Consider the following 27,377-nt stretch of genomic DNA (forward strand, 5'->3'; position numbering starts at 1 on the left):
GGGTAAAACTATTTTAGGCACATTACATGACCAACATACAGGCTCTTATAACAGCAAGTTGTCTCTATACAGTTTCTGAGTAATAGTCTGACTGCCAACTGTTCCTAAGTCAAATGCATGCGATTTTTGCATCCATATCACCATGTTTTCTGAAAAAGAATCCCACAACTTCCGAATATTGCTGAAGATTAGCAATGTTTAAATGTAAGCTGAAAACTTTTTTAATTTCGTATAGCTTTTAAAGCGTATCTTGCTTGATATTCACCCTTATTAGTATTACTAATTAAGCTCATAATTGTATCTATAACAAAATTCTCCATCATGATTGGTTCTCCATGCACCTATTTATCATGTTATCCGGCATGATCATGTGGGTGTCCAATTACAGGTATCCAATTTGAACTTTTTGTACTTGGATACCTGTAGTTGGATACCCACACGATTCACGAGTAAATTACATGCACTTTAATGGCTTCCTTCACAATGTTTCCTACAGTTTTCAAAACTTATGAAAAGAGCTGTAGACGTTTTCGCTCGAAAGAAGTCCGAAATTTGTTATAGATACGATTAATTAGTAATTGGACTTTGTGTCATACATTTCAGCGAGTTATCGTGCTCATAATTTCAAATCGGCCTTGCGTTTCGCGCTCGTCCAATTTTGAAATTACTCGCGTGATTACTCCCGGAATTGTACATTATGCAATTATGCCACTTTTAAGCCTTCTATAAAAAGGCCATATCGTCCTGTGAAGTGCTTTAAAAACTAAATCTTACTGTATCAACTTACTTTTCCACGCCGTAAAACGTCTGTAGTAATAACAGCTTCCATTTCTTCTGCACCTTCAGCCAAGATAACCAGCGCGCTACCCTTCAAGTCCGCCATCTTGGACGAGCAGAAATATCTAGTACCCAGACCTCTTATTAGCCAGCCTTTTCCACTTAAAAGCATTAAAAGTTTTCAAAAATACAGCTGTTTTCCACAACTGGAATGAGGAAAACGCTGTTAGGTAAAGCTGAAACGTATTTTCCGAAGCTTTTTCTGCTCGATTGAAAGGGGTTTATTCATGAATGAATGATTCACCAATCACGCGAAATGTTGGAAAAGCAGCGTGATGCATTGTGGGGCACAACACGGTGGCTAAATTCCGGGATCGTTTTGTTTCTACGAAGACGTAAATATTTCCTGAGCAACCAAATTATTTTTAGAGATTCTTTATTCTAACCAAGCTTATAGTTGCATGAAGTGGATAAAAGTGTATAATTGAGCTTGTTATCAGCAATGTAGGATTTCTACGTGCGTTTTCACCAAACAAACCATTGTTTACGTACTTTGTGTGTCATAGACTACGTACAAGAACGTTGATTTGAAATGTGGTATTACTTTGTGGCTCACTGTGCCTACCATTTTACAAGGTGGTTTCCTAAAGACTCTCGAGGAGCAGTGTAAGTCTCTTGCCACTTCATTGGGTCATGTTGTTTTATATAGACTGCGATCCACTGGCAAACATCATTGATCATCATGATCCCTGATCATCCTGGAGCAACATCATGCAAGTTTATAAAAATCTACGAGCGTTTGAAATGATGCTGAAGTGACTTATGAAAAAATTCATATTATGATTACAGTACTTCCTCTGCAATCAGTAGATCATCATTCATGTATACATCAATGTATTTTTTGAAGTTTGTTTTTTTATGCATTTAGTTAGTTGGTTATTTAAGTTTATTTATTCGATATTTTTTTTATTATTTATCAACAGGAGAATTACTGTAATACTCTTTGCCCTTGCATTTATCATACCGCAGATTTATGTTATCAGACTGTAAGTAGAGACCTCATTTATCTATATTTTGTTATCAATATAATTTGTCTGAAAAATTAAACTAGTACAGTGAGACTCAGTTTATTCAAAGTACATGTAGCTGTTAGAGGGTTTTTGGCACTTTTCTAAAATAAGCAATAAAATTGTCTGCTTTGTTTAATTTGTCGATTTCCGTCACAATAATTAGTTAAGACTTGTAAGATTGCTCTCCTATAACTGCTACTACTTAGAGTTCCAAAGAAATAACTGGAAAAGTTATTGTTCAGTTCTTGATGAGACCAACTGCAGTCCTGCCATTTAATTGATTAGTCCTGCCATAGCATCATAGCCTTGTTTACCAAGTGAGATCTGTATTTTGTTGTTACGGCAGTGATCGAAGCTCGCATTACTGTGATAAGCCACTGTTGAACATCAGTGTAGCTGGGATTGTCTTCACATTTGTCATGGGAGGTATGTAAGACATCAAGATACAGACTTGTGTACATCTGAGAGATGTAAAGTTGAACTGAGGGGTCCTGAAATTGATATTTCATGTATTTTGTATAGCATTTGTGTTATTTCTTGGTTAATAAGAGGACAGGTACAGTGGAAGCCAAGGTTGATGTTCTTATCAGAGTGTGGAGTAGTCATTCTAGGGGATGTACATGTAGATTATTTATTAAAAGATTACTGTCCACAATATAACAGTGGATGTTTGACAGATACAATGTAACAAGGGTTTTGGATTTGAAAAGTATGTGTTGTGTCTAGCAATGTCGTCAGTCTACAATAATAAATTATTGGCAGTGTTTTAGCCTAATTATCCATAATTCTCTTTAGCAACTAATTACCCACTAATTTAGGAAGCACAGTCATTTGTCTTAGGGATCCAAACCTCTGATATCCTTCTGTTTTTGTAAGAAGATAAAACCCTTGCATTTTTTTATTCAGCCCATATTGGTCTTGATTGTACCTGTAGGTTATGCAGTATGGTAATTTAAACTGTTGCCTACACTCACAAACAGCACTTCTTCAAATTCTTAGAGCTAAATATGAATGTATGTTAATTGGTGAAGAGAATTGATGTTTTGATAAATGTAATTCTGGTAATTTGCAACCAGGCAACCAGGGCATCTTTGTTTTTTCTTTATGTGTATCTTGTACTTATATGTAGTGATTGGTCTTTTCATTTTCAGCATTTACATTTCTATTTGCAATAATGGAACCAGTTCCTTGGCAGCTAAAGATTGCCTTTCATTTCTTTGGGTTTGGCTCTCTTATTCTCGGCATGGTACTATTTGCATCAACTTTGGCATCTACAGTGTGTGTGAGTATTTACATGTAGCTTGGTTTTAGTGAATGTATTATTATTGATATACTTATATCTGTTTGATTTTGATGTTTCAGGATGATTTTACACCTGAGTTGTACTTCTTGTCTCTTTCGTTTGGAATATTTTCTGTTCTTTCAACTGGTAGGTTTTCATATTAATTTCTCCAAATTAGAATGAATAATTCATTAGATAGATAGAAATAATATCGAGGTAAGTCTTATGTATTACCGACAACTTACCAACATCTTACCGACAGATCCCCAACTGTTGGCGGACTGACGGCCATCTGTCGGCCAACTTTGGTCTGTGTTTTGGCCAAAACCTGTTTGCCATCTGTTAGGCAACAGTCAGCCGACAGTCAACTGACAGACTGCCAACAGTCAGTAATCTGTTAGTAAGTTTTCGGTAATATGTAACACTTACCTGGGTCTTGCCTCAACACTTACCTTACTGCGCCTTTCAATAACATGCGGGCTCTAAAATTCAAAGCTCAACCGACAAGTGAGTTTTTCTCTACCGTCAATCAAATGTTCGGCAGCTCCTCTCAGCTTCCGACTACTGTCGATCGTGCGGTAATCAAATCGTTGTGCACAGTTCAGACAACAAAACTTTGCTCGGCAGTAGTCAGAAGCTGGGAGGAGGAGCTGAAGATTTTATTGACGGTAGCAAAAAGCACATTTGTTGCTTGAGCTTTGAATTTTAGGGTCCATGTGTTATTGAAAGGTGCAGTAACACTAAGTAGTAACAGTAGTCTGTTGGCCAGCTGTTGGCCCTCTGTCAGTCAACTGTTGGTGGACTGTTGGCCAACTGTTGGCCAACAATCAAATGACAGACTATCAGCCGACAGAAGGCGGAAGGGTTTTTTCTGGAGCTGTTCTTCACAATTACATTTAAAACTAGTAAAACAAGGTACAGTGCACTTAATCTGGGCTTCAAACGGTTCAAGAACAAAATGGCTCAAGTGGCTAAGTCACTGGAATTAGTCAGTACGAAATAGCTCTTTCGGTGTAAGGTCCTCAATATCAGCTGACTTGCAAGCCAAATTATACGTAAAATTATGTATAACTTGTAGTTAGTTTAGAATCAATTTTAGGTCTAAATGATATCAAACTAGTGTATTTTTTTTCCAGATGTACATGTATTACCATTGCCCAAGGAAAATTAAAGAAAAATACAGTTCAAACTAGTTTGAAATCATTTGGACGTAGAGTGATTAAAACTGTAGCATATATTTTACAATCATTAGACCTGAGTGGAATTGGTAGATTTAGTTAGCTGTAGTATCTTTTGTTTTAAAATCATTATTATGACATTAAGGAGGTAAAAGCTTAGTACGAAGCATACAGAAGTGTGTTTGTCTTGTTTCTCTTTAGGGTTTCTTCTCATCATGCTTCCTTTCTGGTTGGTAAATTATCTGTGGCCCGATTCTGTCCTCAACCGGCGAGAGAGACGTGGAATTTGTTATGAACCTGTCAAGTGCTGCACTTGTCTTTGGCATATTTAGAACATATCTGTAACATATTTAAACCTCCTGTTAATATTGTCAGTGCAAACGAAATCATCTTGACAACTTGTCATGAAACAACTTAGTGACAGTTATGCTTGTACAGTTTAGAATTAATGAGATGGCTGTGAGCTAGTAAACTACTACTTTACAAAACGTTTGTATAATAGGCCAATATTTCAATGTATTAAAATTCTAACATGGTTCCGAGGTTAAGGGGAATGAAAAAAACGAAATTAAGTATTCATCCCTCATCCTTGAAGTGATTTTTTTTGTTTTCCCCCTAAGCCTCAGAGCCAAGTTTGAGTTTTTGCTTTGCATGGTTCGGCTTGGCATGGCTCCCAGCTGTGTGTGAAAATTTTGATATATTGAAATTTGCCTATTGGAAAATAATGACTTCACCAGAGAGATGGTTCCAAAATTTCACTGGTTCTCCTGAAGAACAACCTCTTATTTAAAGGGCATATCATATTGTCAACTAATGGCTAATCCCAGGGAGAAACAGTTGTTTTCTGAGAATCATAATGTTACCTAAGACAAAGTTAGGGAAAAGTTCATAATTATAAACTAACTGGTTTCTTTAGAGAACAGCGTGTTTGGATATACTGCTGCTAGGATACATTTGAATTAAGTCAGTGACACGTGACATGTGTGTCAGGTGCAAGCCCTTAGTTGTATAACAGTCTTTCATATATCAGTTAAATCTGTACGTGTATATAGCTATTTATTATTAGTGTAACGCACTAATGAACCAAAGGTTTGGAATTTGTCACAAAAAAGCTTGGTCTGCAGGGTGCAAAGAAACCAATTTTGGGAAAGCTGTAACTACAGTGTACTAGCCTCGAAAACTTCCCTCTGTTACAGTATTTCTGTAATTTGAATTTCCTCAAAAATGTTCTCAAAAATGTTTCCTGATTGCAAAGGAAACATGATGCAGTCAGTAAGTGAAAATTAAAATTAAATCATACATGTGCTAACGTTTTCCCTCACTTAATATGTTAACAGTTACACTATTCTCTGCATTGAATTTAGTTTTCTGTTATTAGTCTGCATGTGGTCAGGAGGGTAGTTGTAGGTACCTGTAAATAAGTACATGTATCAAGCGTACGCTCACACCCCGCTCAGCCATGTTTTTTCAGTCATTTTTTCAATTTAAGTTGTAATTTTATTTTAGTTACGTAGAGAAGCAGAAAATAATTGAATACTCAAGCTCTGTAGGTTACTCACCGTAGATTACGCTGTAAATATAGATGTATTTTTTAATAAATGATTTGTGCCATTAAACTCTGGTCCCTTTTCACTGCCTTTGTCTGGCGATGCTTGAGGGGCTTGACAACACCACCGACAAACCTTCACCATCAAAGTCAGGGACTATCAAAGTTCTCCGTTAGTCCATTTTCGATGTTAACAAGGATGTTTCTTCCTTAGTACTGGTGGAAAAAAGTGTGACAGTGTTCAGCTTGAGAGAAAGACAGAGAGAGAAAACTTGGAGACAGAGTTGAAGCACATACTGCAAGTAGAACTAGGGGAGTGCTTGATTATGTTAACTTCTTCAGGTGACTTCTTCTGTGGCTGGTGCCATTACAGGGCTCAAAATAACGGCCGGTCAGAACGGACAATGTCCGGCCAGAATGGTGACTTGACCGGCCTAACACTTCACTCGCCGTTCATGTAGACCGGTCACGTCATGTTGAGACGGTCACGTCGTTCATTCTTGAATAAACAATCAAATCCTCAACTGAAAATCTTAGATTTTTAATCTCTTTTTTGTTATGACCTCTTGTACGAAAACATACACCGGCCAGAATGGTGACTTGACCGGCCTAACACTTCACTCGCCGTTCATGTTGACCGGTCACGTCATGTTGAGACGGTCACGTCGTTCATTCTTGAATAAACAATCAAATCCTCAACTGAAAATCTTAGATTTTTAATCTCTTGTTTGTTATGACCTCTTGTACGAAAACATACACCAACGGGTATCTGTTCGAACGGCTAAAAATCGTTCGCTTGCTGTTTGTCATGCGGCTGGGGTTATCCGTTCAGAAAATGTTCAGTCGTTCGAACAACTACTGCTATCCGTTCGAAAAAAAATTTCATCTGTCAGGACGGCAGAGGTCTTCAATTCAGAATTCAAAACTATTCAGCCTTTCGAACAGCAGAGGTTTTCCGTACGGCTAAGGGAATCCGTTCAGATTCAGCTTTTCGTGTCGCTTTAGACTTGCCTAACTGTCACACTTTTTGTTGGCGTATATTTCAGATACAGATATACAGATGTACAGATGTCAAGATATTAGTCGTTTCTTTCACTTTCACCGCACAAAAATCGACGAACAAGACGCCAAAACAAAACTTTTCGCTCGATTGTCAAGTTGTTTCCAAATTAGACACTATGGACTTCCTGGACATCAAAACACGCATTTTGCAGTCTGCTGTGTTTCCATCAAACCGAAAATGTGACATTGAGCTCAATCCCAGTATCTAATTTAGAACCAACCGATAAAAGGTACTGTTACAAAACAATTAAAATAATTATGTACCAACAAAAAAAAGCCGAAGGCCTTATCTGTTTCTGCAGAGGTATTTTGTTCGCGAATGAAATTTATGACACTTTCAACTCGTTGCTTAGCACGTGACCAAAATCTACCCACTATCATTGGTAAAATCTACCGAATGATGGTCCTTAGTTCTTCGTACAGAGTTTAGATTTTTTATGGCTCACACTTTAGAACTTAGTTTTAGTCACATCATTAAGAAACTTCCCAACACTTGTAGTGTAACTGTAGCCGTATTTGTAGTAACGCCATGATTTGATGTGCGTTTGCACGGGTGAGAATCGAGGAGACAGAAACTTCTTCGGCTATATTTGTTTACCCAGTTATTTCTGAAGCCCAAAATTAGGATCTGCTGATGCATGTTTGGTTTCATCTACGTTTTGATGGACATAAATACTTTGTAGAACTTCAAAACAACAGCTCATGGAATTATACCGATCGAAATATACGAAGTTTCATTAAATGTGCATCCATTCAGTACTTTTTCTTTGGCAGGTGGCAAGAGGGTCTCAGCAGCTGCTGAGCCCCGCCAAGGCTATCTTTGGTTAGGTTTTAAGCTTTTCTTTGTATTTAGCCAATTTTTAAACGGTCTAGTAACGACTGGAACAAACAAATTATATTTGTGGGTTTAATTAGGTCAACATTACTTAATACTTTTTAAATATCTTGACCGTTCAAAAACGAGACGTGCACGTGACCGAGCTAAAAAGTTGGCCGGTCAACATGGCGGTTTGAAAATTACTTTGAGCCCTGCATTATTGGGGGTTCAACATAAGTTTGGCGGGATGCGGGATGACTGGAATTTTCATGGCGGGATGCGGGATTAAAATACTTTGGCGGGAGCGGGATGTACTAATTTTTTTTTACCGGCAGAAAGTTTTAGAATTGACGGCGGGATGTGGGATCGAGAACAGGAAGTCACTCGTTACGGATGTTACTTACAAAGCTAGATCGGGATAAACATTCTGAGTAGGGCAGGATGGCGAAACTGAGCCAAATATAGTGGCGGGATGCGGGATACTCAACACATCTTGACGTGGATCGACGAAACAATAAACGCAATAGGGAATTAATAATATTTTTTCTGATATCTTTTATAATCATATTATTGTGAATTACCCATCTATTGTGCTTGGGAGATAAATTGATCGCCATACAGACATTATAGAGAATTGGACAGTTTATCGTTTCGAATTTAATCGGCAATCTACAGTCGTCGAAACTCGAGCCAACACGCCTAAAGAAGGTATGATTCTTTGAGGCAATAGCTGGTTTTCACATGACGTCACCAAATTTCGAACTACAAAACTATTGATCTTCCTGAGATTTTACTTAAATGATGTATAAGAGCAGCTGAAAACTAACATTCATACAAATTTTCGCTCCGAATGGGTTCTTGGTTTTGTGATACACTACGCTTGAGTTTCTAAGCTTTTGCGTGACGCGGCATTTACATGACGGCCTAGAGAGCTGTCTTGATGGTTAAAAAAGTGACTTATTTCGGGGAACTTGGCCATCTGAACAGGTCATGTCTTAGAAAAAATATTATTTTAATCTTTTAGAGTTCCTCGAGGGATAAATTCACGCTTTTGTAGCAAACCTTAGTGACAGATGTTTCTGTTGGTTTCCGGCCGCCATGCTGATGCCCATACTAATCTCTATAATCTCTATATGTCTCCGCATATCTCGTGTAAGAAAAATTGCTGTGACCAGAATTTTGGCGAGAGTCTTTGCATATTTACCTTGTTTCATTTCCCAGTTTCTGGACTTTATCTACTGACCGGTTTTGATTTTTATTTTGATCTATTTTTAATTGCGTGACACTGAAAACCAGAAATTATTATTATGATTAGCTTTCGCTTTCATTACTCGGCTGACAACGGGCTCGTGAATCCGTGATTAATAATAAACCTTTCTCGAAACAGCCGACATTAGGGAGCCATAACCCTATCATATATAGCTCTTGTGACACGGCAGTATTAAAATATTTTTTTTAGCCATCTGGGGCCATCGTTCTCTAAGGGTGGGATGTTGACTCGTAGCCATATACAGGAAAAACTCCGGTCGTTTTACTCAAACCGGTGTTGACGTAGACGCCGAGATTTGTTTTCGCCTCTTTGCTTTGCGGATAGTTCATTAATGAAATCACTATTCTCGGCTTGAGAGTTTTGTAAAAATAAGAAAAAAAGGAAGAAAAAAAGGAAAAAAAATTGAAATTGAGCGGCCAGTGATAACTAGTCACTAGTGACCAGAGAAATCAATCTCGATCGAGTTCCCTTTATTTGGGAGAAACGTTACGAAACTTACAAGTCATACATGTAGTTGCATCTTTATAAGGAGTGGGAAAAGTATTGAGCGAACTTCTGTATAACCGGGGCAAGAGAATGCAAACAGCGGCTGCTGTGTTTAATTAATTGATTGGAACAAGTGCTTCGAGGCCAAAGGGAAAAAGTAGAGTTAAAAGGGACAATTCACTTCTCTGAATTATTCAGTTTCACTTATAATATTCTTTTAATATTCTTATTCTGCACGAATGGTGCATTCAAGGTTTCATTACATCAAAATTTTTCATTCCATGTCGTAGTTATAATATTTCAAATGTTTTCACAGAGATTTCCAAGAGTAAAGATAATTCCACGCTTTTCCATCATGCGATGAACGCGATGAAACTTGTGCTTCAGTTAGTGGGAAACATCTGGAAAAAATGGAAAAGAAAGTAAAAGCTTTTAAAAACTCGCTGCAGGCAGTGTAGGTGTAAGTAGCTGACCTGCATTCATTATGCCATATGTATACTGCGCAGTCTCATAACCTGTCTTAATGCACGTTACTTCATCTGCAAGAGCTAATTGTCTTTGATCTGACCACCGACGCGGAAGTGGGATGTTTCCCTTCCGAAAATGTTAGCTTCAATTTCCGATATTTCGCTAATTTCGGAAATGCCATTTGTTAATCCAATTGAATAGTAGCTGTTGCAGAGGTAAAGTAGCACCATTAATTTAATGTCAGTGAAGAAAACAAAACACACGTTAAGCTTTATTATACATTCCATTCGGTCTTGAAAACTTTAGAATATGTAAGCCTTACAAGTAAGTCCAAATACCTTCTCTTCCATTTCACTATTCTTTTCCTATCTCTTTTTGTATCAAAAAGTTTAACTGACTTGAAACTGGAAGTTTTGACTAAAAAACATATTGCAATCAACATGAACACGAGATTAGAACAAACCCTCAGTATTAGAATCAGTTTGTATTTTTGAAACGGCACCCTAAGATTTGGTCGTTTATTATAAAAAAGAAAGAAAGGTAAAGAGTAAAAGATTGATCAGAGCTGGAGATCAAAGCGTTAACAAGTTTGTAGCCGTTAGTGTACATTGGATTAGCGATAAATTATAGAGGTCTACATAAAGCAAAGCGTTCAATGATGGGTAAAACCTGCGCAATATAGCTTACAGTACTCGCTCAGTATAAAAAAATATTACGTAACTCAGTTATAAGTTACCTGATACGTTCAATCCGAAGGGCATTTTCTAAACCTAGCCCAGCGAAAGCCTGAGCAGTCTGGTTTATAAGTTCGTTTATAAAGCGTTCTGCTACGTGATCTTCTAATTACCAATGGCATGATATTCTCAAGTTCCTGATTAGGGCCATCATCTTGTTTTTGCAACGAGGCTGACAGAGTGAAAAAAACCAAGAAACAAACGATAACCAGTCTGTTGGCGACCATTGTCAGAGCTGCGTCTATTCTGAGAATTAGTTGCACGTCTTCAGGGTTTAAGTAGGTTATGTTCTTCACGGTTAAATAACCAGTGTGACAACAAGCTATTATAAAAACATCTGCTAAGTGCATTTTGATTTTGAAGCATTTATTGAGAAACGAAAGCGTCCCTATTAAGTTGTCAAAGGACTAAAATGTTTCAAAATGCCTAATTTTTAATTTGGGGCGTTAAAATGAACCTCAATTATCGACCATATGGTTAAAAGTGAGTTTCCTTAAATTCATTAAAAGGTTTTACCACTCTTTGTTAAGAGGCAGGCCGGATACTGTCACGTCTGATGTTTTAAGACTTATCGTCAGTTTAATTGTCGGATATGAGGCCTACGGTGCTCGTAAAATTTATAGCGTATGTTAATATTTTTACCACTTGCTATTTTTACGCTCTGCCTTGTTAATTCTTGAAAAGCACGGTGGCAGAAAGGCGGTAGAATCTCGGTGTAAAGAAAATTCTAAGTGGAACGTGTCTGATCACATACACGCTGAAATGATGGGACATTTGGGTCGGGGAATACAAACTATACATCTTTCACAATATTTTTGCAATATTTCAGCAACCCAATTAATCCTACCTCGCCAACGCCATATCATTGAAGACGCTCCAGTTTAACTGTAGATTATGCATTGTTATGATCTTATGCAGCAACACAGGAAAAACACCTTGTTATGGAAAGGGGGCTTAAAATAAAAGCGAAAGGACGAAATGAAAGATTTGGAAATAGATAATTAATTAAATACATGAAATTCGTATCTAACTGAACTGCCTTCGGGTTTCAGAGTTCTCACCCCACGCTCAACCCACGATGGCATAAAACTGATATTAAAATTAAATGATCAAACACTTGGAAATGCATTGGGAAATTTTGGCAAGCTTGTAAAAGCTTCAAATGACCACACGCTTTATGTTTGGCAAATCATTGTATCTTTTTTCCTTCCAGCGGAAAAGATGACGGTGATAAAATAAACAAAGACATGAATAAATGAATTACGTACTTGCTTTGCTATTGTTATGTTCATGTTATGTTCATTTTGCTATGTTCATATATGAAGGAAGCGAATGACAAGATACTTGAGCCACACTGAATTAATTATTCTCGTGGAGTATAGTACTTGGGTCAGTTCTGTGGCCTTGAATGAAACATTTTGATTTGTTAATTATTTGGTCACGTGACTTGACGTTTCTGTGGTAACGTATTTTCAAGATGTGTTTAACGTGAAATTTACATTTGGTGGTTTTTAAGCCGAAATTAGTATTTGTTTTAATTCGAATGTGGATTTTGTGACAATTTTAACCCAAATTCATTTCATTGCTTGTGTGAAATCCAAGATGGCGGACATTTCGAAATGTGTGAGGTCATTATTGAGTGATTTGACTGTCTCATGATTGACAATTGGTTATCTGTCTCCGACAAAGGACGAATGAAATAATGTGTCTAAAAGGCATTTCTAGCGTTTTGAGGTCCACAGTGGGAAGGTTTCTCTTACAGAATAAATACCAAAAGCCATATAAAAAAAAAGAAAGAAAGAAAGGGAAAACTTTCTACTCATCTGTGACCAAAACTTGATTGTCAGACTACCCCCCTACTGAGCTATTATTATAACGGTCGATATTTCATCCGATGTAAATAAAAATTTGTTCTTTAGCTAGGGATTTCCTTGCTGGAAATTCATTATGACCTTTTAAGGAAAATTATTCATACAATATACCCCAATTTTTACATTTGAGAACAAATGTGCGGCAGCCTAAACATTTAAACATTCAACCGCATGGCCAGTACCATGCTTAAAAAAGGCAGCGTATAGGATCTGAAAAGACCTACGGTCTGAAAATAAATGAAAAACCAGAAACTGCAAGGGACCGCATACGATAAACGCTGCCAACGTAGGATCTACAAGAGATCTACAAGGCTGGCCTTGTCCAGCCACATTTATTCTTTTGCTTTTCGAGACACCAATCTTGACACTTTGTCTCCTTGCGCCCCGAAACACGTGATGTGGCAACGCGTGTTTCGGGACGCAAGTGAGTTCAAAGTACGGAACTTGATATAGTGCACGGGTCATTTTACAATTTATGTGCGTTGACTTTTGGGCTGGCGTTATATATCTTCGCTACACAGTGCCGACGAGCCCCAAGAACGGCGAAACAGCTGTCCACTGTTGCGATCCTACTTTATCGGTTCTTGTCATGTTGGTGTCTCGAAACGTTTTTCACGTAGTATCAGCCTTGCAGTCTATTGCTTGTCTTCATACATTTTTTAGGCTGATCAGATCTCTTGTAGATCCTACGTTGGCAGCGTTTATCGTATGCGGTCCCTTGCAGTTTCTGGTTTAGGATTTGCGGCTCGCGTTAGGATGCTAGTTGAGATAAACGGTATTTCTTCGTATTATCTGAAAAAGTAAAAGTGCAAGACAATCATTTCGCTAATTCGTAGTCAAAGATGTTCTTTTTACATCGGAAAAGTAGCTTAAACTTACAAAACAGTACAACGTGCCTACCAAATATTCCAAAAAAAAAAAAAAAAGAAGGAGGAAGGCAAGGGATCCTTGAGACACAGGCAAAATATGCTGGTAAAATGAAAACACAGTAACATTGTTCATTTCGCCTAAAAAAGTTGCACCCTCAACGCTTTCATTATGATTACCGATACAAATTTTTTGGGGGTCCATTGTTAATCATGTGACCAGTTACTAACTTAACACTTTGTACCACATGTTTGGGCAAATCTACATCCTTACTCCTTCGAGACGCCTTGGAATATCAACCACATACCTTTAACACACTCTCTTATGGAAACCATTTCACTCTGAGCGGCCAGCTTTGAGAATTGAATAAATTTTCTCTAAGCAGGAATTAATCAAATTACGTTTCATAAATTATAACTAGTAGTAATAGTAGATTAAAGAGTGCGTTCGAGTTTTGGTAGGTTTGGTATGTTAAAAAAACAAGAATTCCAGAGACAACATTTTGTGCCTGAGCTGTTAGGTAGGCGTGAAATTGGTCTCCCTTCAGCAGGGGCGAAAACAAATGAATTGATCGCAGAGCAGTCTTGGTATGTTAAAAAAACACAACAAACAAACATTCTAGGGAAAGCACTTTGTGCCTGAGCTGATAGGTAGGCGTGAAATTTGTCAAATCAATTTGTCAATTGATTCTCCTTTTGTTATATCTGATCACGCTGCCGTTCATTTTCATCTGATGCTTAAAAAACCAGTGTTGGAAAAGAAGCTTATCACATTTAGAAAACTTCGTTCAATTGACTTTGATAGTTTTGGTTCTGATGTCACGAATTCTAGTCTTTCGAGTCTCTTTTCCACACCGCTTCCGTGCCTTGATGACTTAATCAGTGAGTATAATGGCGTTCTTAGTTCCATACTTGATATCCATGCTCCTGTAAAAACCAAAACAATAACTCTGCGTCCGGCTGCACCTTGGTATTCTGAAGAAATAAACAATTTGAAGAAAGATCGCAGGAGACTGGAGCGGCGTTGGCGAAGGACCAAACTTCCAGTCGACCGCCAGTTGTTTATTGATCAATGCCGTGTAGTCAACTTTTTAATTTGTTCTTCCAAGAGAACTTACTACACTAAGCTGATCAGTGATAATCAGACGGACTATAAACTTCTTTTCAAAACAATTGACAGTCTATTACATAGAAAGTGTGATATACCATATCCGCCCTGCAACTCGCCTTCGGATCTCGCAAATAAGTTCGTCGAGTTCTTTTCTGATAAGATCACCAAAATACGGGTCGACTTAGACAATGCAGCTCTCATCATCCATCAAGTTCCTGAAGTTAACCGGGTCTGTCCTTATACGTTTGATGAGTTCAGTTTGGTAGATGTTGACGAAGTCCGCAAATGTGTTGTGAAATTATCTTCCAAGTCATGTGATCTTGATCCTCTTCCTGGCTATGTCACAAGAAATGCTTTGAGCACACTGCTTCCATTTATCACCAAGATTATAAATACTTCGTTGCAATCTGGCCAAATACCCTCTCAATTAAAAGTTGCTAAGCTACGTCCTCTTCTTAAGAAGCCTTCTCTGGATCACACGCAGTTTTCAAATTATCGCCCTGTTTCGAATCTTACTTTTCTCAGCAAAGCAATTGAGAAGTTGGTTGCTAACCAACTGATCTCCTATGTTAACAACAACAACCTGAATGAGCCATTACAGTCTGCCTACAAACAGTATCATAGCACAGAAACGGCTCTCATTCGCGTGCATAATGACATCCTCACAGCAATTGATAAACGTAGAACGGTAATTTTATTACTTTTGGACCTCTCTGCTGCTTTCGATACTGTTGACCATGATATTCTCCTCTTCCGTCTACAACAGCGCTTTGGAGTTACTGGCAAGCCGTTATTATGGTTTAAATCTTATCTGTCCAATCGCATGCAGTATGTCTCTGTTGATGGTGCAGCTTCCTCAGATCATGCTCTTCAATGTGGTGTTCCACAAGGATCAGTGTTGGGACCCATTTTGTACGTTCTTTACACTTCACCCCTTTCAGACATTGTAAAAAAATTCAACTTGAGTTATCATTTTTATGCTGACGATTCACAACTTTATCTGTCCTTTCAGCCAACTATACCCAGTGATAAGGATTTAGCTGTGTCCAACATCGAGCGCTGTGTACGTGAGATTGATCACTGGATGTTGATTAATCGTCTTAAACTTAACAAGGATAAGACTGAACTTCTAGTGATCTCCGCAAAACATCTACCGAGACCAACCCTTCAAGAAATCTCTGTCGTCGATGAAACCATCTGCTCGTCACAGAAAGCAAGAAACATCGGTGTCATTTTTGACCATCATTTTCGTTTTAATGAACATATTGCAAGTATTTGCAAATCATCTTTTTATCATCTCCGTAATATCAGCAATATAAGGAAGTACCTGTCATCGACCACCACTGAAATACTTGTTCATGCGTTTGTTTCTTCAAAATTGGATAACTGTAATTCTCTACTCTATGGCTTACCAAACTGTCTTTTAAAAAAGTTACAGCACGTCCAGAATGCCGCTGCTCGTCTCATCACCCTCTCTAGAAAACACGAACACATCACACCTATTTTGTTTAATCTCCACTGGCTTCCTGTTAACTATCGTATCATCTTTAAAATTCTACTCATCACGTACAAGGCCCTAAACGATCTGGCACCTTCTTACGTTCGTGATCTTCTCACTCCTTACACTCCGTCTCGTCAGCTACGTTCATCTTCTAAAGAACTTCTTTCCATTCCGCACTTCAATTTGAAAACATATGGCGCAAGATCTTTCTCTGTAGCAGCTCCTACACTTTGGAACACTCTTCCGTCTGACATCAAGAACAGCTCCTCAGTGTCCCTTTTTAAATATAAACTAAAAACGTTCCTTTTTAAGAAAGCATTTTTATAACTTTTTAGCGACATTTTTTTATTTTTACTTTATTTGTCTTAAGCCGTTTTTTAATATTTCTAACTGTAAAGCGCTTTTGAACTTTTAGGATATTGGCGCTATATAAATATTTTATTATTTATTATTATTATTATTATTATAAATTGGTCTCCATTCAGCAGGGGCGAAAACAAATGAATTGATCGCAAAGCACATGCATACGAGAGGGTTTGTTCTCGTTTATGCATGCATTGTATAATATTATACATAAATCTGTGTTTTATACCCAGTGCGTAGTCCGTAGTCTGCAGTCTGCAGTCCGCAGTCCGCAGTCCGCAGTCCGCAGTCCGCAGTCCGCAGTCCGCAGTCCGCAGTCCGCAGTCCGCAGTCCGCAGTCCGCAGTCCGCAGTCCGCAGTCAGCAGTCCACAGTCCACAACACATGTTTTATACTGACCGTGTAAATCGACACCCCCGATGGGGGTATCAGGTCATAAATAGGGTAGGGAATATCGCAGATTTTGGTCCTAAATAGGGTAAGGGTTTTGAAAAGCGGGCCGCACACCCCCACCCAACTTTTCTGGGAATACCCCCCCCCCCGGAATCGACATCAAAGATGTTTGTTCAGTCGGTATGCGAGACGACGTGCTTTTAGTACCAAAACTAGGACAATTATTTTGTTTACGAGCACGACTTTGAATCGCCTTGGCTTTGGGGTAACAGCTACAGGGCATTTTCACTTCCGAAACAATGAAACGGAGGACATGTTCGTGTACCAAAGCAACTCTGTGGGAGTTGAACTCATTTCCTACGTAAACACTTTCGTTGGGTATACGTTACATAGTTTGCGCACTGAAATCTAGGCAGCCTTTTATTTATTCATCAGAAAGCAACAATAGTTTCGGTCGAAGAGAAGGGGGTACACAACACGCAGCCAAACTACAGCTTTCTGTTCGTACGAAAAGTCGTACACATTTCGTGAAGACATGTCTGCAAGGTTTTTAAATGCCATCAACTCTGACTTCGAACTTTAAATAAACAACTTATCCGCTACAGTCTTCAATAAGCTGCCTCGAAAAGTCGTACACATTTCGTGAAGACATGTCTACAAGGTTTTTAAATGCCATTAACACTGACTTCGAACTTTAAATAAATAACTTCAGTATTTCGCTACAGTCCACAATAAGCTTCCTCGACACTCGCAAGTCCGCAATATTGCGCAACACTCGAACGAAAGTACATGGACGAACATGGACATGACATCATTCGCCCCTGAAGAATTTTTTTGGGGCAGCCAAATTGGTGTCCCCCGATAGGTAGGTAGGTAGGTAGGTAGGTAGGTAGGTAGGTAGGTAGGTAGATAGATAGATACACAGATCTCGAATTTTTATGCATTATGCGATTAGAAATGCGATCTGTCGAACGCAATGAGTAACTGGTTTTTACCCAGACTCCACTCGGTTCGTTGGACATGGAGCAGCGTCAGTTTTCTTTATGCTGCTCCAATTTTGTTTATGACGTTCTTAATTCCGATCTTTTGGCTTAATGTCAGCTCTGGTATTCAAAGTTCTCTTTCGTTGGTCAATTTCACTTTTAATGTATTGCAAAAAGAATTTGATGAAAAGCAATATAATATACAGGTTTCCACAACAGAATTTGAAACAGGGTTTTAGCAAAACTCTCATGTAAAGACAGGTCACGTAAAAATAGCTTTCAGTTGTTGACAACTCACTTACACACTAGGTTTGTTAGTTGTCAATAAAATTTAGACGTCGATAACAAATAGTTAACAACAACAAAGTACTAAACTCATAGTAAATTTACCTCAGGAAGTAAAAGTGGAAGCTTTCAGTGACATATCCCTACATTAGACAAGGAAAAACAACAGGTACAACTAATGACCGTAAAGTAATACCCCGACATGAAACTTACTCTACATCATTTTTCCGTCTTCAGCTGTCGTAAGTAATGTGAATCGCATTCTGCCGTTTTCGGGAGTCGCTTCAGATATGAAACACCTTATAACACCTTAAATTAACTTTATTATGAACTATTTTAGCCTATTTTCTATTTATTTCAGTATCAAAGATCTATCAAACAGTTCCAAGATACAAGTACGTGTTACGTAATTGCGAACTTTAACACAACATTCTACTGTTCAAGCTTGATATATTGATTTGAATATCTTAGTCCATGTTTTGGTTGGCCGGAGAGCTAAAACTTCTCATTCGTAATAGTCTACATCTTCAAGCGGGCTATCTGTGCTGTCGGAAACCTGTTTGGCGGAAACATCAAAAGATATCAACTGAATGGCAAATTGATGGTATGCCGTTAGTCTTGATTAAGGTTACAGTATACCTTCGGGTCGGCAATTTTCTTCAAATTTGGATTTTTGGGTCAAAATAGAGGTCGAAGAATAATCTCTAATTTCTGAAAAAATTTTTTGAAAAAGGCTAAATATTGGCGGAGAAATGGCGGTTTTACGTTTTCACCGGAAGTAAAAGTTTACCTCTTGATTGACAGCCCTATGGCGCGTATGCAATCAACCGAGACGATTTTCGCGGGAATTACCTATATGGATGTCACGAATTGACTACTCAGTTGATCAGCACTGTTGTTCTGACTACCCGGCATTTTTGATATTAGGCGTGTCTCTATTAAGTTATAAGTAAACATAGACCACGTTTAAACCATGGACCGGTTCGAAAAAGCGAAAACAGCGAAGAACGAATGAAAATGCATCAATGAGTGAAGAAGCGAAAGTTCGCCACGCGGATGAAGCTATAGTTATCGTATAAGGCGGGCAAATATTCGTGGTGAGAGAAAAGAAAGGTTCTGTAAAAATTTCGGAACTTGACAGCAATAACAGGGATGCTGACAGAGACTCTTCTGATCAGTCCGATATCGACGAATCGTCGGACTCATTGAGACCATTTGAAATATTATCCATGCACAGTTGCTCACACACAGTAGCTCTCCGCGCTGTCTTTTGTTTGTTTCCTTCGCTCAGCCACTCTAGCGTTCGTATCCTTTTTAGTCTTCCCCATTTTGCCAGACCAGCTTCAAGAAATACCGAGCTACAGAAAAATTATCTCTCTGCCTTCGGTTCCTTGAGCGCATTGCGAAACACAAGAGTTTTTTAGAGATTCGCGCGTAAATTTCACCAGGAGGTTAACGGTAGTAAACTTTCCCTGCACTGATTGGCTTAGTTACCTGAGAACCCAGTTGAAGGCGTTTGTGGGCGGAGTTTGTTCGCAAAGCAGAAAATTTTTCTTAGCGCTGTTTTCTCGAATAAATTTTTTCACTTGAAGCAGACACTTTAAAGAGTTATAACTCAAAGGAAATTTGTTCAATTGCTCTTAAATTTGGACAGTGGCTAGTTTAACATATAAACTACAAAAGCGTGTCTGGGAATTGTTAATTTCGAAATACTTTTTCTTCGAGAGCGATTTTTGTACGATCACTCCACATTTTTTTAATCCTATTTCGAAAATGTTCTGTAACTTTTTACTGCAATCGAATATGCCAAAACGCAGACACGTTTTTTAAGCGCTTTGGGCCCTGAAACCGAGGAAAAAATTAAATTGGCGAAAAACGAAATTCGCTTTGACTTGTAGCTTTCGAAAGGTGATTCGGGCGCTCGCATTTAGTGGTCGTGAAAAATTCGACAATTCATTTTCTTTCAAAATTGTTGGTATAGTTTGATAGCCAGCTCCATAAGCTTTAATTTGATATAGGGGCTTAGTTATCTACAGCTTAAACTGCACGCGCTACATCGCTTGCGCGCGAGACACCCCTGAAGGTATACTGTAACCTTAATTCTTAAAAACGTTTAAAACAGATCTAAAAATGATAAAGAGAGAACAATTAAATTTTCGACTGCCTTCTGCGATATTCTCCAGAGAAAAGGCTCTGTTAGTGTTGATTATATTATTGAGATTGAAGCTTATTCGACATTGGTTTGGATTTACTTTTCACTCATCTTCATTACGGCTTTCCTTTTTTTTTTATAACTGCATGATATTTTGCTACCAAATTGAGACGTTGAAAACAGTGTTTTAGAATTTCTAACCCCGTTAAATACAGCCTCAAGGCTTACAGAAGTGTGCCCATCACCTTCATAACTCGAATAAGATTGTTAAAAGCAAAAGAAAATGAAAAGATGCTTACTTGTCTTGCGCTCAAGCTCCGTTTCCCATTAACACAACCTGTCTTTCTCCGAGTCCAAGTTAAACAACGTGGATCAAACATGGACTTCATCCTCTCACGGCGCTCGTTGACTTTGTTCGTAAAGCGGTCTTGAAAATCATTCTCGACATCTCTGAATTTGTCGTAACTGTCCCCTCGACAAGTAGCCACGAACAAAACCACTGCAGCAAACACAAATACACATAGTGTCTTCATTTCGCTCACAACTCGGTGGGACTTAAGGCGTTTGAGGAGGCTATATGAATTTAACTGAAAGTTTTGTTTTGTCGAAGTAGTTTTATAACACTGCCTCAGCTGTAATTTGAAGAACTTCAGCTTGATTCGCTATTTAAACCACGCCTTGGATGATAAGAACAGCTTGACGTGGGAGTTTTTACAACAGCCTCCCCGAAATGATTTGAATTCAATCACGAGCTATTTCGGCGCTTTTTATTTTTTGAATAGAAAATGGCTGCGGCAAAACAGCTTGAATTTTCTTTATTCTGTAGAGTTTTCGACTAATTACAAATTTAACCAGAACAGATGTTGAACAGGTTTCATCGAGGACGCTTAGTCTCCTGTTTATTTTATTTTAATGGGAAGGAATTCTATCGTTTGGTCTGCACTTTGTTAAACATTTTGTGATTATATCTTGCTTTAATTTGGCAAGTTTTAGGAAATTCTTTGAAATACCTTTCAAAGTACACAAAGAAGAAACGTTGCTGTGAGGTCAGACAGTCGAAAAGTAGACATTGGAGAACATTGCACTTAAAGTTTTTTACACATGAATGAATAATTTAAGAAGCCGGCAAAAAAAAAAAAGGGGGGGGGGGATAGAGGGAGGGTAAAGGTTTGTTTTAGTATGTGGCAAGTTATCAACATATTACGTTTCGTACAGACATGAAAGAGCCGTCTGACATGACAATTCAAGAGATGGTTTTCACGAGTTATTACACGTATCAAACCGTACATGTCTTTACAGGTTTACTTCATAGTATCATTCATGTATTAATCTGTATTCGTATTAATCTATAAAATTAATCTATATTCGTATTCCTTTTCTAACTTTATACAACTGCTGCTATGCCTGTTGCTATGTAAAAAAACTGTGTATATTCCTTGAATTTCACTCCCATCTAAATACTTTTTCTCAAGTATTCAGGGGACTCAGGTGTATCCACCTTTTTATTTTGAGAAAAGTGACTTTTTCGACATACTGTTTCAGGATACCATTCCATCTTAAATACTAATTCTATCTATAGTCTGGATGATGTGGACATTTTAGTTTGATTTAAGCAGGTTTGAAAATGCGGCCAAGTGTGTGACACGGTGTTCTTTTCCTGAGCTGACTGAAACGTGTGGAAAGCGAGCAAGCTAGTTTTCTTCCCAAATATTTCTTCTACAATCTCTTCTCAATAAAGTCGTCAATATTTTGGAAAATTTTGGCAAGCGAGAAAGCTTTGTGGGGAAATCACGAATAAATCAAGTCGTTGAAAATTGTACGCCCCATTGAGCGAAATTCAAATGAAGCAAGAGTTTAATTAATCAGATCAGCGCCTAGCTGTCTTCGCTATCAGCAAGACTACTGTGCTGTTCAGAGTCGATCACGATAAAATTAACAAACCTCACTGAAATGCCAAGCTTATTTTTATGCCAAAAATCTGTTTTCTAAACGATATTGCCCTAGTTTTTTTAAATCGTACCGAGCATTTCTTCTTGTTTTTCGTCATTCAGTCGCTTTTGTATATTCACCAAACGTTTCCTTTAATGTTTTGTATCAAACTCTACGTAGACTCAGTTGAGTTAATCGTGACTTTCTATGGCTTTCTATGGCTTCCTATGGCTTGTTTTGTAGTTTCCAGAATGGCAGTGCCCATTATTTCTTGTACAGTGTATTTCCGCAGTTGAAGCTGACCAAATCTTTTCTAGCCACTTTTTTCGTAGAATTTTCGCTTTCCGCAGAGGGAAACTGGCCATGCTATAAGTCAAAACTCAGGCGCCATAATGACTGATAGCTGAGAGGCAGTGAACCAATCAGAAATCAACAAGTCGAGAATTTAACAATGGGTGTCGAACCGATATGGCGCATTAAAGACTGCGAGGCATCCAGCTTAAGTAGATATGTATCCTTATTTTTTAAGCACTGAAACTGATTTGATTTTAATTTCGTGTAATAGTTCCAATTGAAGGTTTTTAATAGACTTGTCAACTTTTATGAGCACCATACAGTTCTGGGCGAGAGTAAATCCTGTTTAGAGACCGTATAGTCGTCATTTCTTGTGTTATCGGTGTAAGTATGTTTATAGTTAGTCCCGTGTTGAAAAATCTTTTGGGTTCTCGAACTTCTCGCGGTCTGAGAATCCAAACACGCCCATAGCTTAAGAAGTTCTAAAACAACCCCTTTTCCCGGCATTCTATCAGGTTGCCCCAACCATTTGACAGCACTCATTTATACCCCTGGGTGCCCCCCTGGGTAGAGAAAGGTACCATGAGAGTCAAGTGTTTTACTCAAAAACATAACGCAATGGCACGGCTAGACCCCGAACCCAGACCGCTCCGTCCGGAGTCCAGCGCCCTCTTGTCACTTCCTCTGTTTGGCGGGTCGTCAAGACATTGTGTCATGCTGTAAGATCTAGTCACGTGATAGGAAAATACTTTGAGTTGTCAAAAGATGAAGTTGTCAGTGACATATTCGTAAATTAGAAAAAAAGGAAAAACAAATATGGCTACAACTAATGACCAAAATGTTTAATATGTTGACATCAACGCTGCAAACAGTAAATTTGCTCTACATTATTCTTCCATCTTTCAGTTATCGTTCATAATGTGAGGCGCAGTTTCCCCCTTTCTGATTCCATTACAAATAACGAACCAAAACACCTTAAATTGATTTTATTATGAACTATTTTACATTTATTCAAGTATGGAAGATCTATCAAACAGTTCCAAGGCACATGACAAGATATAACATTTATCTTTAATAACGTATGTGTTATGTAATTGCGAACTAAACCACAACATTCTACTGTTCAAGCTTGATATATTGATTTGAATATCTTAGTCCATGTTTCGGTTGGCCGGAGAGCTAAAACCTCTCATTCGTAATAGTCTACATCTTCAAGCGGGCTATCTGTGCTGTCGGAAACCTGTTTGGCGGAAACATCAAAAAATATCAATGAGAATTAATAGTAAGCTTGATCTTCATAACCTAAAGAAATTCGAGATTGAGACGAGATTTTCATTCATTTTCATTACGGTTTTGCGGTTTTCTTTATAACTGCATAGCGGATGTGAGTCCAGCTCCGTGATTTGGGATTTCTTACCCCGTTCAAGACAGCGGTAAGGCTTCAAAATGCGTACAAACCCCCTTCATTACTCTGATAAGATTTTAAGAGCAAAGTTAAAGAAAATAAAAAGATGGTTACTTGTCTTGCGTCAAAGCTTCGTTTCCCACTGAAACATTCTGGGTTTCTCCTTGTCCAAATCAGGCAACCTGGATCAAACATGGACTTTATCTGCTCCCGGCGCTCGTTGACTTTGTTCCTAAAGCGATCTTGAAAATCGTTCTCAACATTTCTGAAAGTGTCATAACCGTCCCCTCGACAAGTAGCGACGAACATAACCACTGCAGCAACCACGAATACACACAGTGTCTTCATTTCGCTTGCAGCTCAGTGAGGCTTGAGGCGTATGAGGAAGCTATACGAGTTTAACTGAAAGTTTTGTTTTGTCGAAGTAGTTTTATAACACTGCCTGAGCTGTGTTTTGCTGAACTTCAACTTGATTCGCTATGTAAACGACGCCCTGGGTGATCGCAACAGCTTTAAAAACATTGACGCGGGAGTTTTTACAACAGGCTACGCCAAAATTTATTGAATTCAATCCCAAGCTTTTTTTAGTGTTTTTTATTTTTTGAATAGAAAATTTCTTTGGCAAAACAGCTTGGGTTTTCTTTATTCTGTAGAGTTTTTCGACTAATTACAAAGTTAACCAGAACAGGTGCGGAACAGGTTTTATTAAAGACGCTTAGTCGCCTGCCGACTTAATAAAATGGAAGGATTCTTTCGTTTAGTTTACACTTTGTTAAGGTTCAAAGATTTTATTTTGCTTTGCTCTGCATGTTTTATCGTTTCTGGTATTTTAATACAACAGATAAGAAATGTGAATATGTCGTGTATATTTTGGACATCATTGGACATCTGTTTGTAAATTGAAAGCATGATTAGCGATCAAACTTAATTGCTTTTGTGTAGAAGTACCCATTGTAGGTGCCGAGACCTGTAATATTCTCTCTGCTTGATACGGTATAAACAAATCGAGTTTTCATTCCTTTCTTTTGTCAACTTAAATACTTGGAAAAGATGTTTCCCATTTTGGGTTAAAACGTCTAAAAACAGAGTTGAGTCCTTAATCATTAGGCAGTTTTTGTCTGGTTTTGAAATTCAAGAATACTTCATCTCAGTTATGGGTCGTGACTTGAGTCCCTGGCTCGCGTAACCTTCCACGTGATTTATTTTCGTTTCATACCTCCTTTTCAGTTCTCGAATTACAAAGTTAGGACTAAGCGGGAGAAATAAATCAACAAAACAGCTTTTCACCAAGCCGCTCATTCATGCCAACTTTGATGTTATTTTAAAGGCAAAAGAAGCAATTATTGCGATAAAGTCCAGTGACACAGTAGGAGACAAAAATATTGAAGAAACTAGAAAAAAACAACGAAACACTTTGGCTTTATTTAAATATAATTCATGAAAATGGCGTGTGGTTATGAAGCGAATTGGTGGGAACGCACATGAGGTATACAATCTTTGTCAGTCACTTATTCCTACAATTACGGCTTTGTCAGGAAAAGAAGCAAGTAAGAAGACAAGAATGTCAATACCAACGAAAGAAACACCGGACTGAAAACTGGGTTTGTTAATAGATCACTGTGTATAAGCCAACTTACTGACAATTTCGAATGCTTTCATTGCACAATTTAAAACTCCAGTATCAAGTTAGAATAATGTTCTTTTATTCACGGGATATGCTGTATTGGACTGGCTCTCGGACAAATTCAGTGACGAAGATATCGACGTTCATTCCTAGTTTATCTTGAACGTGATTCATCCTAAAGGTGATTAGAAAGAATGACTTTAATATGAATCCAAGCCCTGAAAAATACGTCATGCCGTCATGCCGGATTATTACAAAAAATGTATGCTTGTATTCAAAAAGGTTTAAAGCAACCTGATTTTAGAAATCTTGACTTAAAGGGATTGCTGGGATTCACTTAAATCACCTTGCGAATCCTATTCGTAACGCAAAGAAAACAAAATGAAGTGTGGAAATGAATTGAAATTGGTAAGATACCAAAGAATGAAATCATCGATAACCCGCTCAAAGTAATGAAATTTTCAATAAGGAACACTTTTGTAGATAATTCTCTTCATTCTTCAAGGAACACCATCGATAAACAAATGATTTAAGAAAAGTGCCAAGCACATGATATCACAGTGGGTGTTCTTCACGTTACGCAAACTTTTTGCAGAAAACAGAAAAAAAATTGCATTCCAAGCTTTTTCACTCTTGCTCAGAGGTGCCTCCGCCATGAACTACCGGCTTAACCGGTTTTCGACTGCATCTTCAAATTAACAAAATTTTGGTCTTTTTCTTTTCTGGTGTAATCCTTAAAATCAAGCGGTAAACTGAACATCTGGCAAAATCTTAGTTTTGAAAATATTATAGAACTTAATTCTGCTCATAGAGATATCCGCCGTTTCGCCTATCTTTTCTTTACGACGAATATAAATTAGTTTTCCATTTAACTCTCATCGTACCACGATAGAAACGTTTTTATGTGAAATCCCAACACGAGTACATTTTTGAACAAAACCCACCTTCCCAGTAAAGAGGATCTGATCTGTCCTCAACTTGAACAAAACATTATTGAAACACTTTGTTATGTTTAAACTAGCCAAAAGAAATAATTGCTTTATTTTCTATTCCTTTGTGAACTGCGAATACAATTGGTTGATTTCAGCCAAAAGGACGTTATCACTACTTAATTAAAAACTGTCTTTCATCGCAAAAATAAAACTGAACCGGATAAGAGAGATTTGAAAAATCACCATAACTGACAGGGCTGGCTATTACATCGACCAATCTTGGAAGCGTTTGAATTAGTTATAACTTTCGCATAGTTATCAGTTTCTTATTTACAAGCATTTGTACAAAATGACCAAAAGCAAGATATAATTCGTATTATGTATCACAGAATAGCGAAGACTCTGGTAATGAGATTTTTCTAGTAATGTTACAGTGGTAACTGAATTTTTGATTGTGGAGCTTACATTGCATTTTCAACATAAAAACATTTTTTAAAACAAAGGATTCTTCAAGATCTAACAGATTTTTCTTCTCGCTTTGTTTCGCCTTCTCATTTTAAGAAAAAAATTGCTCGATTTAATTTATTGTTCAAACAAGTTTTGAGGTTTGCTTTTTGAGAAATAAACAGTGACGAAGAAGTTATCCCCGAAGCATCTGACTGTCTTTAATTAAGCGCGCTAACTTATTTCTCAAAATTTTCTGTCATTTATTTTCAGTGCTACGCAGCAAATATCTATTCTGTGGCAGCAAAAACTTAGTTTGGACTTTCTACCAAATCAATCATTTATTATCATTTTTTTTGAAATTTTTCATTTTCTAATGAATCGAAGCCTAAACGCCGGGAAATTTAGCTTAGTTAGATTAGGAAAGGGTAAAATACTTATGCGTGAAATAAAGAGACATTACCGAGCCATATGTCTCATATTGTTGCCGTAAACTTCCTTGTTCCTCGACTACTGCTAGCCTGAGAAACGATAA

General features: G+C 37.9%; 2 protein-coding genes and 3 long non-coding RNA genes across 5 annotated transcripts in view; 1 reads left to right on the forward strand and 4 right to left on the reverse strand.

Moving 5' to 3' along the window:
- The window catches only part of LOC110054633 (protein/nucleic acid deglycase DJ-1-like), a 10,013-nt gene extending 8,928 nt beyond the window's left edge, over positions 1-1,085 (reverse strand). The window contains exon 1 of the mRNA XM_020760984.2: positions 788-1,085. Coding sequence (XP_020616643.1) covers positions 788-949 — 162 coding nt within the window. The 5' untranslated portion in view covers positions 950-1,085. The remainder of the gene's footprint in view (positions 1-787) is intronic.
- A 35-nt stretch (positions 1,086-1,120) lies between these two features.
- On the forward strand, positions 1,121-5,923 carry LOC110054634 (uncharacterized). The gene is made up of 6 exons (XM_020760986.2): positions 1,121-1,443; positions 1,761-1,823; positions 2,194-2,273; positions 2,999-3,129; positions 3,210-3,276; positions 4,509-5,923. Exons 1-6 carry the CDS (start codon positions 1,370-1,372, stop codon positions 4,637-4,639), a joined length of 546 nt encoding a protein of 181 aa, XP_020616645.1. The 5' UTR covers positions 1,121-1,369; the 3' UTR covers positions 4,640-5,923.
- A 3,755-nt stretch (positions 5,924-9,678) lies between these two features.
- Positions 9,679-11,010, reverse strand: LOC149116670 (uncharacterized). Its single transcript, XR_016205437.1, has 2 exons — positions 10,693-11,010; positions 9,679-9,889 (listed from the first exon to the last, which is right to left on the reverse strand). It is a non-coding gene; the product is annotated as an uncharacterized LOC149116670 (long non-coding RNA).
- A 7,352-nt stretch (positions 11,011-18,362) lies between these two features.
- Positions 18,363-20,831, reverse strand: LOC149116671 (uncharacterized). The gene is made up of 2 exons (XR_016205432.1): positions 20,514-20,831; positions 18,363-18,618 (listed from the first exon to the last, which is right to left on the reverse strand). It is a non-coding gene; the product is annotated as an uncharacterized LOC149116671 (long non-coding RNA).
- A 2,427-nt stretch (positions 20,832-23,258) lies between these two features.
- On the reverse strand, positions 23,259-24,337 carry LOC149116672 (uncharacterized). Its single transcript, XR_016205433.1, has 2 exons — positions 23,957-24,337; positions 23,259-23,677 (listed from the first exon to the last, which is right to left on the reverse strand). It is a non-coding gene; the product is annotated as an uncharacterized LOC149116672 (long non-coding RNA).
- Between the last annotated feature and the right edge of the window lie 3,040 nt (positions 24,338-27,377).

Source organism: Orbicella faveolata, unplaced genomic scaffold, assembly GCF_042242905.1.
Source record: "Orbicella faveolata isolate gen_17 unplaced genomic scaffold, um_ofav_v1 contig_12, whole genome shotgun sequence".
NCBI classification, from domain to species: Eukaryota; Metazoa; Cnidaria; class Anthozoa; order Scleractinia; family Merulinidae; genus Orbicella; species Orbicella faveolata.

Bases quoted from the DNA above. Each gene is read 5' to 3' on its own strand.
- LOC110054634 (XM_020760986.2), top strand. From the start codon at position 1,370: ATGTGGTATTACTTTGTGGCTCACTGTGCCTACCATTTTACAAGGTGG. The intron at 1,824-2,193 runs GTAAGTAGAGAC...TTGTTACGGCAG, and splicing joins CAGATTTATGTTATCAGACT to TGATCGAAGCTCGCATTACT. The intron at 2,274-2,998 runs GTATGTAAGACA...TTTCATTTTCAG, and splicing joins CTTCACATTTGTCATGGGAG to CATTTACATTTCTATTTGCA.